We start from the raw sequence: 15,600 nt of genomic DNA on the forward strand, positions 1-15,600 counted from the left end.
TCCAGCTCTTGCCTTTTCTCTGCACCTCACTAGCATTCCTTCTCAGTCTCCTGTCTCCTTTTCTTTCACATTTGTAAATATTAGATTGACTTTGGGCGTACTGAGTAGACATTTTTCTCTTTTATATTTAATTGTCTTACTGGAATTATCTCTCTTTTTTTCTTTTTCTTTTTTAGACAGAGTATCATATGTAGTCCAGTCTGACCTTGAACTTACTATATAGCTTTATTCTTACTATATTCTTTTTGTGTGTGAATGTTCGCATGTGTGCCTGTGTGTGAAAATCTGGGCCCTCTGAAAGAGCAAATGCTCTTAACCTCCTGAGAGCCATCTCTCCAGCAGCACCTTTTTTTTTTTTTTTTTTTTTTTTTCCAAGACAAGATTTCACTGAACCTAGAATTCACCAATTTTTCGAGATTAGTTGGTCAGTTAGCTCCAGGGAGCCTCCTGCCTCTGCCTCCCCAGCCCTAGGATCACACCTAGGGCTGTGTGCACCATGCAGCCTGGCTTTTTACCAGTGCTGGGGATCTGAATTCAGGTCCTTAGGCTTGCACAGCAAGCACTTCACCAACTGAGCATGTCTTCAGCCCAGGCTTTGTAATTCTCTTGCCTCTACATCCTAAGGGCTGAGTTTGTATGTAGGCATGTACCACCACAGTTGGTTTATGGTTCTGGAGTTTGAACCCAGGACTTTCTGTATACCAGGCAGACCCCTAATGACTCAACTACATCACCAGCCTCCACATGTCTTCTCATATACGGACAGGTCCCACACTTTATCTTTAAAGGCTGCTTTCCTGAAGTCTGAGTTTGTTTACTGTCTATGTCTCTGTTGGTTGTGGTCTAATATGTATCTCAGAATTAACTTGGCCAACATAAAGTTCTTGCTCTTCATGAATAATTCCTGTTGCTCAATCTTCCTCATTGGCTTTTCCATTCTTTCAGTGCTTCTAAATCTTGGAGAATTCCCTTTTTATTTGATCTTATAGTCAGTCCAATAGCAAATACTATTGGTTCTCTGAATTTAGCCCATAATCTGAGCACTTCTACTTAACACCACCCTAGTCTAAACTACCATGGATTATAATACTTGCCCACTGATTGGGCTCCATCTTTATCATTATATAACATTGTTTTCATTCTTTTTTTTTTTTGGAGTTTTTTGTTGTTGTTGTTTTGTTTTGTTTTTTGGTTTTGGTTTTTTTGTTTTTGGAGACAGTTTCTCTTTGTAGCCTTGGCTGTTCTGGAACTCTAGACCAAGCTGGCCTAAAACTCACAGAAATCCACCTGCTTCTGCCTCCCAGCCATGCACCACCACTGCCAGGCTTTAGCCTTATTTTCTTTAAATAATTTTAAAAAAGGATTTATTTATCACCTTATTTTATGTTTATGAATGCTCTGCTCACATGTATGTCTGTCCACTATGTGTTTGCCCAGTGCCCATGGAAGTTAGTGGAGGATGATAGATCTCCTGTAACTGGAATTATAGATGGTTGTGAGCTGCCATGTAAGTGCTGGGAATTGAACCCAGGCTCTCTCCAAGAACAAGTGCTTTTAGCTACTGAGCCATCTGTCCAGCCTCTGTAGCATTCTTTTCAACTGAGCAGTTAAAAATGTAAGTCAGATAACTCTAGTATAAACCTTTTTATTAGACAGATTTTCACTAGGTAGTCCTTGTCTGCTATGGAACTTGCTGAGTACACCAGGCTGATCTTGAATGCACAGAGATCTACCTGCCTCTGCCTCTGCCTCTTGAGTACTGGAATTAAAGATGTGTACCACACCAATCTATTATGACTTTTCAATATAAACATGCAGTGATTGGATTAGGGAAACTGGCACATCTATTGCTTCAGACATAATTTCTTTTGGGAGCATTCAAAATTATCTTTGTGTTTTGAAAGATTTCATTAGAAGCTATATCTCCTTATTCAGCCCTAAATAAGATATTTATACCATCCCCCTTAAAGCTTAGTTCCCCTTATTCTTCCATTGTGGAAGAGACAGCAGAAAGAATCTAAGAGCCTGAGTGTAGGGAGAAGGGCTGTGAGGCTGTGAAATGCATCTACAGTGCTGTAATTTATTTATATGTGTGGTGCATGTGGTTTGAGAATGTGTGTTGTCAGGGTTAGGGACATGCAAATGTATGGAGATCAGAGGCTAGCTTGTGGGAGTGGCTTCTCTCATTCCACCAAGTGGGTTTCAGGATTGAACTCAGTCTTGGTAACAGATGTTTTTATCCTGCTCACCATCTTGCCAGTCCTAATTCTCTTTGTAGTTAAAGATGACCTTGAACGTCTGATCCCCCTCCTCCACTACCTGAGTGTTGGGATTTTATAGGCACCAAATGTGGTTTATGGGATGATAGTAATTGGAACCAGTGTCTCATACATGAAAGGCAAGCATTCTACACTCTGAGCTATTACGCTAGCTCAAGTGAATGCTTTTCCAGTTCTCTGTATATTCTAGGTATTGACTCTTTTCACATAATAGATGGAAATAGTTTTCTCATTCTGTAGATTGATTCTTCACTTTTTTTTCCCCGTTGTTCAGATGATTAATGGTTCAATAGAATAACATCTTGTTTCCCATGATCTTTGCGGGGGTGGGGGGTGGGGGGTGTAAGTGGGTGGTGGTTCCTGTCCAGCAAGTCACCAGCAAGACATTCTGTCTCTATCTCTGTTTATTTATTTGAGACAGGATGTCCCATTTATCACCCAGTGGAATTTACTATGTATCCTAGGCTGGCTTTGAATTTATAGCAATCTTCCTGTATCAGACCGTTCAAGTGCTAGGATTACAGGAATGAGTTACTCCCTCCAGGACACCCCAGTTGTAACAATGTCTAGAAGTTTATCTCTAGTAGTTTAATAAGAGTTTTGGGTCTTTGATGGATCTAGATCTTTGATGCAATTTTGTATAGGGTAAGAGATAGGAATCAACTTTGATAGATTGCATTTGTATTTCCAGTTTTCCCAGCACCATTTTGGGTGTACATTTTTTGGTGCCTTTGAGAATTAGTTGGTTATGGATAAGTGCAGTTTGTTTTTGAGACTGGCTCAGTGTAGCCAAGGGTTTCCTGGAACTCACTGTGTAGCTAGGCTGTCTTCAACCATCATCCTCTTGCTTTCCCCCTTTCGAGTGTTGGAGATTCAACCAAGGGTCTTATACATGCCAAGCAGCCCAAACACTGCCACATAGCTATGTCCCTAGCTTTTGCACTTCTTTTGGTGGAAGAACTATTTGTAGCACTCCATATGGCATATGTTTGCCAGGATAAATATTCTCAGCTTATGTTTGAATTTCTCTTTTATTTTTGAAGTATATTTCCACCTTGTAGATAATGCTGGTTAATACTTCTTTTATTTTTTTGCGGGGGGTACCCTGAAAATGTCATAGCATTGTCTTCTCCTTGCATAGTTTATGTTACAGTTCTTATCTCTGAATATAATGTGTCATTTTTCTGGCTGCCCTTAAGACTGTCATTATTTTTGGTTTGCAGTAGTTTATACTTTGTCCAGTTTTTTGTGTGTTTTCATTTTTGAAACTGGCTGGGACTCTGAGTGTCCTAAAGTGGTGATTTGTTTGTTTTAGAAAGTTCAAGTTCTTTAATGGTTTCTTTCCTGTCTCCTTTTTCCTCCTAGGTCTAACTATGTTAGATAATGTGAGGCCTTTTTTGCGTGTGTTTTATTATTCATTTTTCTTACTCAATATAAATTAAGAGAAGGTTGTTTTCTTTTTATTTATATTTATGTATGTGTGTGTTCTGGGCCTGCAGAGGCCAGAAGAGGGAGTTGATGCTCTTGGAGCTTATTGTCTTTAGTTTTTTTTTTTTTTCCGTTTTTCGAGACAGGGTTTCTCTGTGTAGCTTTGGAGCCTATCCTGGCACTCGCTTTGGAAACCAGACTGGCCTTGAACTCACAGAGATCTGCCTGCCTCTGCCTTCTGAGTGCTGGGATTAAAGGTGTGCGCCACCAATGCCCGGCTTCTTTAGTTTTTTTTTTTTTTTTTTTTTTTGGAGCTTATTGTAGGTGGGTTTTAGCCATTGCAGTTGCAAGTGCTCAAGTGCTCTTAACTACCTATGGTAATCATTTTTTTAGAGAGAGAGGAAGAGGGAGGGAGGGAGAGATTGGGGGGACAGGAGTATGCAAGTCAAAAGACAACTTTGTGGAATTGCTTCTCTACCCACCTTCATGTGGGTTCTGAAAATCAAATTCAGATCATTAGGTTTCTACAGCAATTGCTTTACCCGATGAGCTGTCTTGTAGGCCCCCAGAGTCCATTTTTATTAGCCTTTCTTACAGCTAATTTGAACTGTGCCACTTGTCTAATGCAGCAACTGTATGTTAAGTTTTGAGTGTAACATATTTGGGGATCTGTAGTTGTTGACTACTTTGAGAAAGCTGGATTATGGTTATTGCCATGGCCCATGTGGCTGGGTGCTGGAAACCTGAGTGGGAGCAAAGGGAAATGAAGAAAGACAAGTACAAGTAATGTAAAGCTGGGATTGGGTGGGCTGTGCACTCAGATGGAGGTGCACCAACACCTGGATACTGTGTTTATGTGTACAGCATGAAGAAGGAGGTGGGCTATTGGTGTTGGGAGGGGTCTCAGTTGGGGAGTGTTGAGGCTTGATCATACAGCCAGCCATCCAGGAGGAGGAAGCGGAGGTTGACAATTTTTGCTGATACTGTTTTTAGCTAAAGATTGTCCATTTCTCAGCATTCATATTTGGGCCAGGGGAAGCCTTGCCCTTCCCATGAATCTGAGGCATTGGTGTCCTGGATATGGCTGTGCTCATGCCATGAATGCTTGTTAACACAGAGGCATGCTTGTTCCCCACAGTTGTTGTTTTTAAAGATTTATTTATTATGTGTACAGTGTTCTGTCTGCAAGTATGCTTGCAGGCCAGAGGAGGGCATCAGATCTCATTACAGATTGCTGTGAGCTACCATGTGGTTGCTGGGAATTGAACTCAGCATCTTTGGAAGAACAAGCAGTGCTCTTAACCACTGAGCCATCTCTCCAGCCCTCCAGTTGTTGTTTTTTTAACATTAATTTTTTCAGCACCACCATCATCACAAAAAAAGATTAATTTTTTTTATTGTTGTTTATGTGTTTTTTGAGACAGGGTTTCTCTGTGTCGCCCTGGCTGTCCTGGGAACTCTCTCTGTAGACCAGGCTGGCTCAAACCTGGAGATGCCCCTGCCTCCCAAATGCTGGGATTAAAGGTGTGCTCCACTGCAGCCCAGCTTAGATTAATTTTTATTACTTTAAATTCCATGTTTGTGTGTCTATGGGGGTTGTGTATACATGTGTCAGATCTCTCTCTCTCTCTCTCTCTCTCTCTCTCTCTCTCTCTCTCTCTCTCTCTCTGTGTGTGTGTGTGTGTGTGGTTTAAGATTGTTTTATATGTATGAGTATTTTTCCTTCATGTATGTATGTGCTCACGTGCATGTCTGGTGCTCTCAGGGTTTGGAAGAGGGCACCAGATCCACTGGAACTGGAGTTGTAGATGGTTGTGACTCATTATGTGGCTGGTAGGAATCAAACCTGAGTCCTCTAGAAGAGCAGTGAGTGCTCTTAACCACCGAGCCATTGCTCAGCTCCTGGTTATAGATTCTTTTTTTATTTGTTTGCTTGTTTTGAGAGAGGATCTCACTGTGTAGCTCTGACGGCTCTGACTGTCCTGGAATTTACCATGTAGACCAGGATAGCTTCAAGTTTACAGAGATCTGCCTGCTTCTGCCGCCTAAGTATTGGGATCAAAGTCATGTGCCACTATGCCCGGCTTGGTTATATAGTCTTAAAAGATAATTTTTACTGCTTATTCTACTCAGTCCTAAGGTAGTTTTATTACAAAGAGGAGAATTAATTTTTTTCAGTACTCTTAAGCCAGAGGTGCCACCTTTGGGAATTTACTTTGAACAGAAGATTCATCTAGGTGCAGCCACACACATGTAGGCCTATTTCTTTACCTGCTGCCTGTTTTCCTATGTTTATGAAAATGCTCAAGGCTTCCAAAATCCACAGGGATGTTCAGGCCGAAAGCCTACTTTCTGCTTTCTAACATTCCTACTTTGGCTCTTTGAGGTCGGTTCCCAAGGAGCCGAGCCCGGCCTCCAACTTGCTCTGTAGCTGGGGATTACCTTGAAGTCCTAATTCTCCTGCTTCTACCTTCCTAGTGCCGGATTACAGGTGTGTACCACCATGTCTAGTTCCAGTTTAGGTTCATTTTTAATCAGCCTTTCCTGTGCTACTTAATTTGTGGATGCACTGGAAATGAAATGTCATTAAGAGTTTTTAAGATACCCATGCAAACAAAGTCAATGTTGTGAGCATTTTGTTTTGAATGGTGTGTGTCCAGGTGACCATACATTGCAAGTGTACAACACTGGCACAAGTGACAACAATTGTTGTCAGTAGACAACATTGGCACAGGTTGGAATTATATTTCTGGGAGGTGCATAATACTTTTGATCCATACTGAGTTATAAGAAAGTGAAACTCAGGAGGTGGGGGTGGATGGTGGCACATGCCTTTAATTTTAGCACTCAGGAGGCAGAGGCGGGTGGATTTCTGAGTTCAAGGCCAGCCTGGTTTACAGAACAAGTTCCAGGACAGCCAGGGCTACACAGAAGAAATTGTCAGAACAACAACAACAAAATGAAACTTGTCAACTCTATAGTATGATCTATATTTACAGCCTGTGGTATTCCTCATAGAGGGGGAAAAATCAGAGAAGTATGTTAGGCAGGTGACATGATTGTAAATAAATAAGGAATTAATGCAACATGTCACAACTCTTTGATTTTGAGAGTTGACTTTGCAGGGCCACAGGGCATATGGCTTCAGGTGACAACATAGGTCCTTTTCAAAGCAGTGACTCTAATAAAGATCATGTAATCCCAACTGCTCTCATCATTTGACTCAGGGGAATTCTTTTTCTTCTCCTTTTTTTTTTTTTCTTTTTGGTATATTTTCAGCTCCAGGATCTTTTGCTTTTTTGAGACAGGGTTTCTCTGTGTAGCTGTGGCTGTCCTGGAACTTATTCTGTAGACCAGCTGCCCAGCTTCAGCTCCAGAATCTTTATCTATTTGTTTCTAGAAACAATTAGGCAGGATCTCTGTGAGATTCTCTTTTAGAAACTATGTGTTTAATACTTGTGAATAAGACACATTGTAATAATAAGATATATTGTCTCCAAATTATTTACTGCCTCTTAGATCATAGGTATATTATTTCTTATGGACTTCTCAGAAATCCTAGCCTTTTGGAGGTCTTTCTAATAGCTGTGTAGAGTATCTGTGCCACTTCCTGAATTGAGGCCTCAAGCAACTTTCCATACATTTTGTATTTGGATTTTGTATGTAACAACCCTTTTAGGTAAACATTTGGGCTTATAAAATTCTCAACTTGTTTAAAATCTGGATGACTGAGATGTTTTAGGCTCGAAGTAGTAAATTGACTGACTCTGGCCTGACTAACACAGCGACCTTAGGTATGTGTGGCCATGGACATGTTTCTGTTGTTGACTGTTCTTGCTTTCTAGTGACTTTATTTTCTGCTCAAGGGATTTAGTATCTGTTCAGATAACTTTCTTTTTCAAGCCACATAAAGTAGTGACCTCCAATCTTAGCCTTGAAGGTCTCCCAGACCTATCATTTGAATACTACTCAGTGGTAGGCAACCAGTGCTCTTTGAAAATGTGTATTTTACTTTGAAAATTACTTCCATGCCTAAATGACTTTATTAGCAAAGTGGTGCATGAATGGCATAATTGGCAGCTCCTGGACCCTGCCTTGTGTGGTGCTTTTCATGTCTTGTTACTAAGTACTGGTGCAGTTAAAAACAGCTCTTCTTTAATAATATCACCTGACTGTGGGAAAACCCTTGATTGTGACACAGTCTTATCTGAAGTAACCGTTGTCTCTTAGATCCAGTAAGAACATTTAAATATGATGGGTTCTATAGGGGAAAACTACAATTAATTCATTATTTTTTTTATGAGTGAACAATCTTTCCAGGACATAATAAACAAGCTTAGTTAAGATAGCTGGACTAGGGGCTGGAGAGGTGATTCAGCCATTAAGAGCACTTACTGCTCTTTACAAAGGACCCTGGTTCATTTCCCAGCACCCACCTGGTAGCTCACTACCATTTAAACTCCAGTTTCAGGGCATCCAATGTCCCCTGTGACCTGCATGGATGCCGGGCACACATGTATCGCACACAGATACACCCAGGTAAAATGCTCATACACATAAAAATAAAATAAATCTTTGAAAAAGATATATTGTCAGTTGACATCGGGGATAAAGTTTAGCAATTAGTGACATGATAAAGAGTTCATGGGATTGTGTTAATTTGTGTGGTAAGGTGTATTCATGAAGGAGAAGAAAAAAAGGTTTTTTTCTCAGATGTCAGGTTTCTAGTTGCCCTGGTGATCTGCTTTCACTTGTCCGTATTCATGTGCTGGTGAGGTCCCACCTAGGCACAGTGGCGTTTCTTTGAAGTTGGCAGAGAAAATTGCATATGGTGACCTTGATTTGTTTGGCTTTTTTGTTAAAATAGGAAGTGTTTAGTTCTTTGCTGCTGAATTTTTTATGTGCAATGGGTGAAACATGCTCTTAAGTAACTACAGCTGCTACTTGAGATGTATTTCAGCCTACTCAGACAATCCTGAAAGTGGTTTGAGGACTTGGGGCTTTTCCGTGGTTCCAGCAGAAGAGAAATACGTCATACAACTCTCTCCTTTGAGGCAGTGAAATGGTTTTTCTTCCTTTCCCCGAAGCAAGAATTATGAGTTTAGTGCTGCAAAACAGATTCCAGTGTTAATATATAAAGCTTCCCCATATTTGGGCCCTTAACAGTGGTAAATAATGTGCCTGACTGTGAAATGGAAAACGTTGAAACTTTCTGTTTGTGCATTTGAGCTTTTCAGAGGTATTATACACTCTGGGAGTAATAATAAAAGACACTAGGGCTTCTACAGTGCCTTTGTGTGAGGAGCTCATAAAGACACTAAGGCATTGATCTTAACACAGTACTTGATTGTGACTTTAAAAGGTCATGAGTTACTGCTGTTACAAAGAACCAAAAGGATGGAAGGATGCTGCATTTACAAATACTGCTTTAGAAAGTCTACACAGAAGTTAGACAGCTCAAAGTACTGGAAACTTTGGTAGCTTATATGTTGACTTTTTGATGGATTTTTTTTTTATGCTTTTGTCTTTTTTTTTCCTATCTGTAAATATTTTCAATGTCAAGATTGTCTTTTAATTAAGAAAGCAGGATGTACTTTTAGCCCTGTATTTTTCCTTGGCCAAGAAAGTGTAAAAACCATTGTGGTTTCCAAAGTAATGTAACAGGTTTTTGTTTTATTTTATTTTTTGTCCTGAATCTAGAGCTCATCCTTTTAATTGTCTCGTTAATATTTGTGGTGTATAACTGTTGATTTTGAATACAGTGGCCATGAGGCTAATTTTCAACTTTTTTGTTTTCTAGGTTTATTCTACAATCCAAGGAAGTAATTCACAACCAGCTGTTAGAAAAACAGAAAGTAGCAGAAGAAAAAATTAAAGAGCTGGAGGTATGTCCAACAGCAGCAGTCTACTTTTAGGGAAAAGAAGTGATAATCCCATTCTGTTATATTAAATGAAAACATATGGCTGACAGAGTTTAGGTTATGCTTTCATTTTATCTAGTTTTAATTGTGTTAAAACTATGGAACAGCCATATTCATGGCAGTATTTGAAGATAAGAAAATTGTCTTTTTTTTTTTAAACTGTGGACAATTTTTAAGATAAAGTATTGATCTGAATGTATTTTCTCCATTGCCTTTTATTGGACAATTTCTTTTTAAAAAAAAAAAAAGGTCATAGACAAAAGAGAAGTGCATTGTTTAGATAGTAGATTGTGGTGGATGGGCATAGTGACAGATGCTAGATGGTTTTACTAGACTGTCTCTTTTACATACAGTTCTTTTATCTTAGATTTGGGTTTTAGACAATGATGAAGTAGGGACCATAATTAATAAACAGTCTGAGGGATGGTGTGTACTCCTATGAGGAAAACGAACAACTTTAGAACTAGGGTAAAAGACAGTAGATTAAGAAAGTGCCAAGAAACAAAAGCTTATTACAGGTTCCTTATGCCTTGAGACCTTTGATGGTTTTTTTCTGGGGCTTTGGTGAAGGGTCTGTCCTGCGTATCACAAAGGTTAGATTAGACCAGAAAAGTGGCTGTTTCTTAGGCTCCAAAATTTCCTGTGATCAGGGTGGGTACACCATGATTTCATAGGTCACATGATCTAATTTCTGTTAGTACTATTGAGGCAGTATTTTATAATATGACTCAGCTCCCCCCTCTAGTCTGTGGGCATTTCTCAGGGCACTGATTTGGCATGTCTTGGGAGTATGTAACATCTTCTTAGACTTTAGTTTGACTGATATTTTAAACTAACTTGATACATTAGCAGCTTGGAAAGATGCAGTGTAAAAATAAAACAAAAAATCAAAAAGAAAAAAACCTGTCAGCCTATAGTAACTGGTTTGTTGTTATAGCCTGCTGCTATAGTTCTGTTGCCTTTGTGCCTCGAAGCTTCTTTAGAGTAAATACCCTTCCTGTTGGTTTCACTCAGAAAAAAACAAAAATATTTGAAAAACCCAAATGAAACTATTTCATATAGGTTAAACAACAGTAATAAAAAAATGGTTTTGCAGCTAAGTGAATACATCTAAAAATTGTTCTGATGAATATATAGCAGAATGCAGTTTTTGTGTGTGTGTGTGTGTGTGTTTATGAATGAATGAATGAATGAATGAATGAATGAATGTATTACGTGTTCATGTGTGTGTGCATGTGGAGCCCTGAGGTCAACACTGGGTATCTTTTTCTGTCACTCTAGTTTTTGAGGCAGAATCTCTCACTGAACCGGAGCTCACTGATTTGGCTAGATTGGCTATCTGGCAACTCCAGGAATCCACATGTCTCTGCTTTCCCAGCCAGTCTGGTGTTACAGGTGGACACCATCACAATTGGCTGGGGATCCGAACTCAGGTCCTCATGTTTGTTCGGCAAGCACTTTATCTACTGAGCTATCTCCTCAGCCCCATCTGGTTAATTGTTTTATGGAAACAAAGCAGAACCAAAGCCATTGATATGTGTCTAAATTTTGTTCTGTTATGGCTTTTGAGACTGAGTTTTTTTAGTTCATATTGGTCTTTAACTTGATATGTAGCCAGAGATGACCTTGAACTCCTGATCTTTCTGTCTCCGCTTCCTAAGTTTTGAGATTGTGGGTATATGCCAACCCTTCTGGCTTTTGAATGTTTTAAATGTTATGTAAAGCTATATATTAGAATGTTAAATAATGGTTACTGTAAGGAAATGACTTAGGGCATAAGGGCAAATTTTTTTTCTTTCAAAATTATACTTATTTATTTGTATGGTGGTGGAGCATGCATATTAAATAGCTTGTGTGTGGAAGTCAGAGGACAACTTGCAGGAGTTGGTTGTCTCCTTTGCCCTGGAGATTGAACTCAGGTCATCAGTCTTGTTGGCAACTGCCTTTACCTTCAGAGCTGCCTCCCTGGCCTCAGACTTTCTTTTTTCCTATAATCTGTGTCGAATAAATTATAAGTATACATTAACTGCTTTGTGCAAAATTTAATGTTTTGTGTGTGTGTGTGTGTGTGTGTGTGATGACACTGTGGATATCAGGGACAGCTTTGGGGAGTTGGCTCTATCTGTTTTGGGGCTGAAACTCTGGTGGTCAGGCTTCTGTGGCAAGTATCATATCTTATCTTTTTAGCTTTTCTTTTTTCTTTTCTTCAAGACAGGGTTTCTTTGTGTAGTCCTGGTGTCCTGGCTATAACCAGGCTGGCCTCAAACTCACAGAGATCCACCTGCCTCTGCCTTCCAAGTAATTAATTAAAGGTGTGTGTCACCACTGCCCAGTCTCTCTTTAACTTTTATATTTAAACATTTTCCAAGGGGTTACAGAGATGAGATGTGCATGAGTTTAGAGCATGGGCTGCTCCTACAGGACACCTCTGTTCCCAGCACCCACAGCTAGTGGCTCACAACCACCCATAACTCCTGATCTAGGAGATCTGGTACCCTCCTCTTGCCTCTGTGGGCATCTGCATTCAGGTGGCACCCCCCCCACTCACACCCCCCCCCACTCACAGAGGTTACCAAGGTAAAATTGCCACAGGTGATTTAGCATATTGTTCAGTTCTAATGAGCACTAGGAAATTTTCTCTGCAGAAGCTTCCCTTTCAGATCTCCCCAATACTGCTGGATATTTTGTGTAGTAGAAGCAAGTTAGGGCCATTGGTGCCTATTTGAAAGGCTAATTAAAGCTACAGAAAACTAACAGGGCTAAATAATGTTTGCTCGAGGAAACTAATTTTCTTCTTTTAGATCTTTAGTTTTACATGTTATTTATATTATAAAAATAGTACATCTCCACTATAAAAAGCAAAAAACTCAAACAAAAAAATTAAACATGACCACGGAAACAGCTGGCCTGAACAAGGGGGAGCACATGGACCTCAGACTGCTGTCCTGGAGGCCAGCACAGGACTGATCCAGACCCCTGAACATGGATGTCAATTAGGAGGCCTCCACACTCTAGGGGGCCGCTGGTAGTGGATTAGTATTTTTCCCTGGTGTAAGAAGGGACTTTGAGAGCCCATCCCACGTGAAGGGATGCACTCTTGGCCTGGACACATGGGGGAGGGCCTAGGCCTGGCCCAGGATCATGGCTACCCTGCCTAGGGAGTGGAGGGTCGATGGGATGGGGGGCAGGTGGTGGGTTGCGAGGGAGGGTTGGGGGGAGGGGAGGGAGAGGGAGAAGGGATTGACATGTGAAGCAAGCTTGTTCCTAATTTTAACTAGTAAAAAAAAAAATTAAACATGAAAATACAATATTCTTGCTTTCCTGTATTTCTCCAAGTGTTACATGCACAATTTGGTATATATTATTTTAAATTTCATTCAGTATAAGTATTTTTATATATAATGCATATATACATTGAAAAACATTCTTTGTTACTTGATAATTATCAATAACTTTCTGTTTTAATAATGTAAATTTGCATCTGATTTCTTATTTTTCATTTCGCCCACTGTTGCAGGGTCTTATATGTCTGCATTCGCATACAGATATCCCAGATTTTGGTAACAATAAAGCATAAATTATATTAAGGCACTTTTTTTGTTTGTTTGTTTCCCAGTACCTATGAGAGTTGTGTTTGCATCATACTTTACCCTAACTAGTGTCCTCTTTCATTTTATTTAGAAAATGCATTATGTCTTAATTTTTAAAATGCTTTATCAGAGCTGGAAAAGGCAATTGATTGGTTAAGAGCCCTGTCCTAGCAGAGAACCCAGGTTCAGTTTCCAGCACCTGTCTGTAACTCTTAAGTCTGTAACAGCCTTCTCATGCACTGCACAAAGGTGATACACATACATACAAGCTGCCAGGCACAGAGCTGGCTATTGAGCTTAGCTCACCAGTAACGGATACAATAATAATTCGGAAGCATGAAGCACCCCAAAGATTACTACATATGACACAGACAGAAGTTAGTCTATACTGTTGAAGAAATGTTGACAGTATACATGCCCAACGCAGGCTTGTAACAAGCCTTCGAGTGTTAGACGATACTGGGGTCAGTGAGATGGCTCAGCAAATAAAGGTATTGCTGACAAGCCAGATGAGACGATCCCTGGAACCCACACAGAGGCAGGAGAGACCAATTCCTGAAGTTGTCCTCTTGACCTCCACAGGCGGGTGTGCTTGTGTATAGACCAGGCTGGCCTTGAACTCACAGAGATCCACCTGCCTCTCCCTCTCTCAAGTGCTGGAACTAAAGGTGTGCACCACCACCACCTGTCCAGTGACCCTTGTTTTTAACATCAGCCACCACGTGCTCCTTTTCTTTCCTGAAACAATTTTTTCCTGAAAAAATCCTTCTGGGTTTTGTTTTGTTTTAGGTTTGGGGTTTTGAGTTTTTTAAGACAGGGTCTCTCTGTGTATCCCTGGCTTTCCTGAAACTCACTCTACAGAGTGAGGCTGGCCTCATAGATCCTTCTGCCTCTGCCTCCCCAAAGCTGGGATTAAAAAGTGTGGACCACTGCCTGTTTCTTAGGTTCTTTTTAAATGCACACATTAGTAGTCTGTTCCTGCAGCCTGAAACCCACTGTCACGTGAACAGACTCACGTTAATTATATTAATTCTCCCTGATGAGAGATTGGTGGGATCTCCTTCTGTGAGGATATTTAGGAATATTTCGTTCATCCATCAGTCTGGTGGGCAGTACTTAGAGACTGTTATAGGTGTGTGTGTGTGTGTCCATGGTTACTTTATGCACACCTCATAGCATACATTTTTTTTTAAAGATTTTATTTATTTATTATGTATACAACATTCTGCTTCCATGTATATCTGCACACCAGAAGAGGGCACCAGATCTCATAATGGGTGGTTGTGAGCCACCATGTGGTTACTGGGAATTGAACTCAGGACCTCTGGAAGAGCAGTCAACACTCTTAACCTCTGAGCCATCTCTCCAGACCCCAGAGCATACATTTTATATTTTTAGGGTTTTCTCAGCTCTTCTAAAAGTGACATCCTGCTAATTTCTGTCATCCATTGTCAGAGTTGTCGATCTAATTGTTAATTTGTTGATAAGGAACAAGATGGAACATGGGATAGGTTATTTATTAACTGGTAGTTTTATATTAAGAAGGTATACTCACACGGGCCCTCTGAGCCGCCAAGATCCAGATGCCTCCAAGACCTGGCCTGAACCCCAAGAGAGAGGAGTGCCTCCTGTCCTCTCTTTAGCCTACCCCTCTACGTACCTGCGACCACGCCCAAATGGGTGTGACCAGCGGTGCAGGTATCCAGGGTCTCTCCCTACCATTTGTCTTTTGTGCTTTTCTGTTTTTCACAGTGCTCCTTTAGGGTCCCTGGCTTGTGTGGACTGTCGAGGCTGGACCCTCTCTGTGCTCCTTCCGCTTTTGGGCACATCTGCATGCTCTTTTGCCACTGCCTTTCCCTTCTCTCCCACACTGTTACCACCCTTTCCACCACCCTGGTTAGCTCAGCGGTGACAGAGTAAGAGTGCAGGCCTCTGGCTCTTGGCTTAGTGCCATTTCTGAGGCAGAGTGCTGTAATATTAGGACTGTTGAAATACTTCCCTAGCCCAGGCTATAGGTAAAATCCAAAAAATTTTATTAAATTCTGAAAGAAGAAGAAAAGTGGAACTAGTTAGGCGGTGCCTGTGATACTTCAGCTGGGTTAGCTCTGATCCCTGATGAGGACATATTTTGGAGGAATTCCCATGATTAAGGAAATTTTACTCTCCTCATTGAGGGTAATTTTTTCCAGAGTACAGGTGGCACTTGGATGGATGTCCGATTTTGTTGTATTTCACTTTTGAAGTGGCATTGGTTGTGTGTGGGGCCTGTCTTTGGAGGTCCCTGGAAGGTTTAAAAAAACATTAAGCATGAGGCCCGGAGAGATGGCTCAGTGATTAAGAGCGTGCACTGTTCTTCAGCAGGACCTGAGCTGAGTTCCCACT

General features: G+C 40.7%; 1 protein-coding gene across 2 annotated transcripts in view; it reads left to right on the forward strand.

Moving 5' to 3' along the window:
• Pfdn1 (prefoldin subunit 1) overlaps positions 1–15,600 on the forward strand; it is a 55,509-nt gene that overhangs the window by 13,596 nt on the left and 26,313 nt on the right. For both annotated transcript variants that reach the window (XM_027400782.2, XM_027400783.2), the window contains exon 3: positions 9,508–9,592. In XM_027400782.2, coding sequence (XP_027256583.1) covers positions 9,508–9,592 — 85 coding nt within the window. The remainder of the gene's footprint in view (positions 1–9,507; positions 9,593–15,600) is intronic.

This window comes from Cricetulus griseus, chromosome 2, assembly GCF_003668045.3.
Source record: "Cricetulus griseus strain 17A/GY chromosome 2, alternate assembly CriGri-PICRH-1.0, whole genome shotgun sequence".
NCBI classification, from domain to species: domain Eukaryota; kingdom Metazoa; phylum Chordata; class Mammalia; order Rodentia; family Cricetidae; genus Cricetulus; species Cricetulus griseus.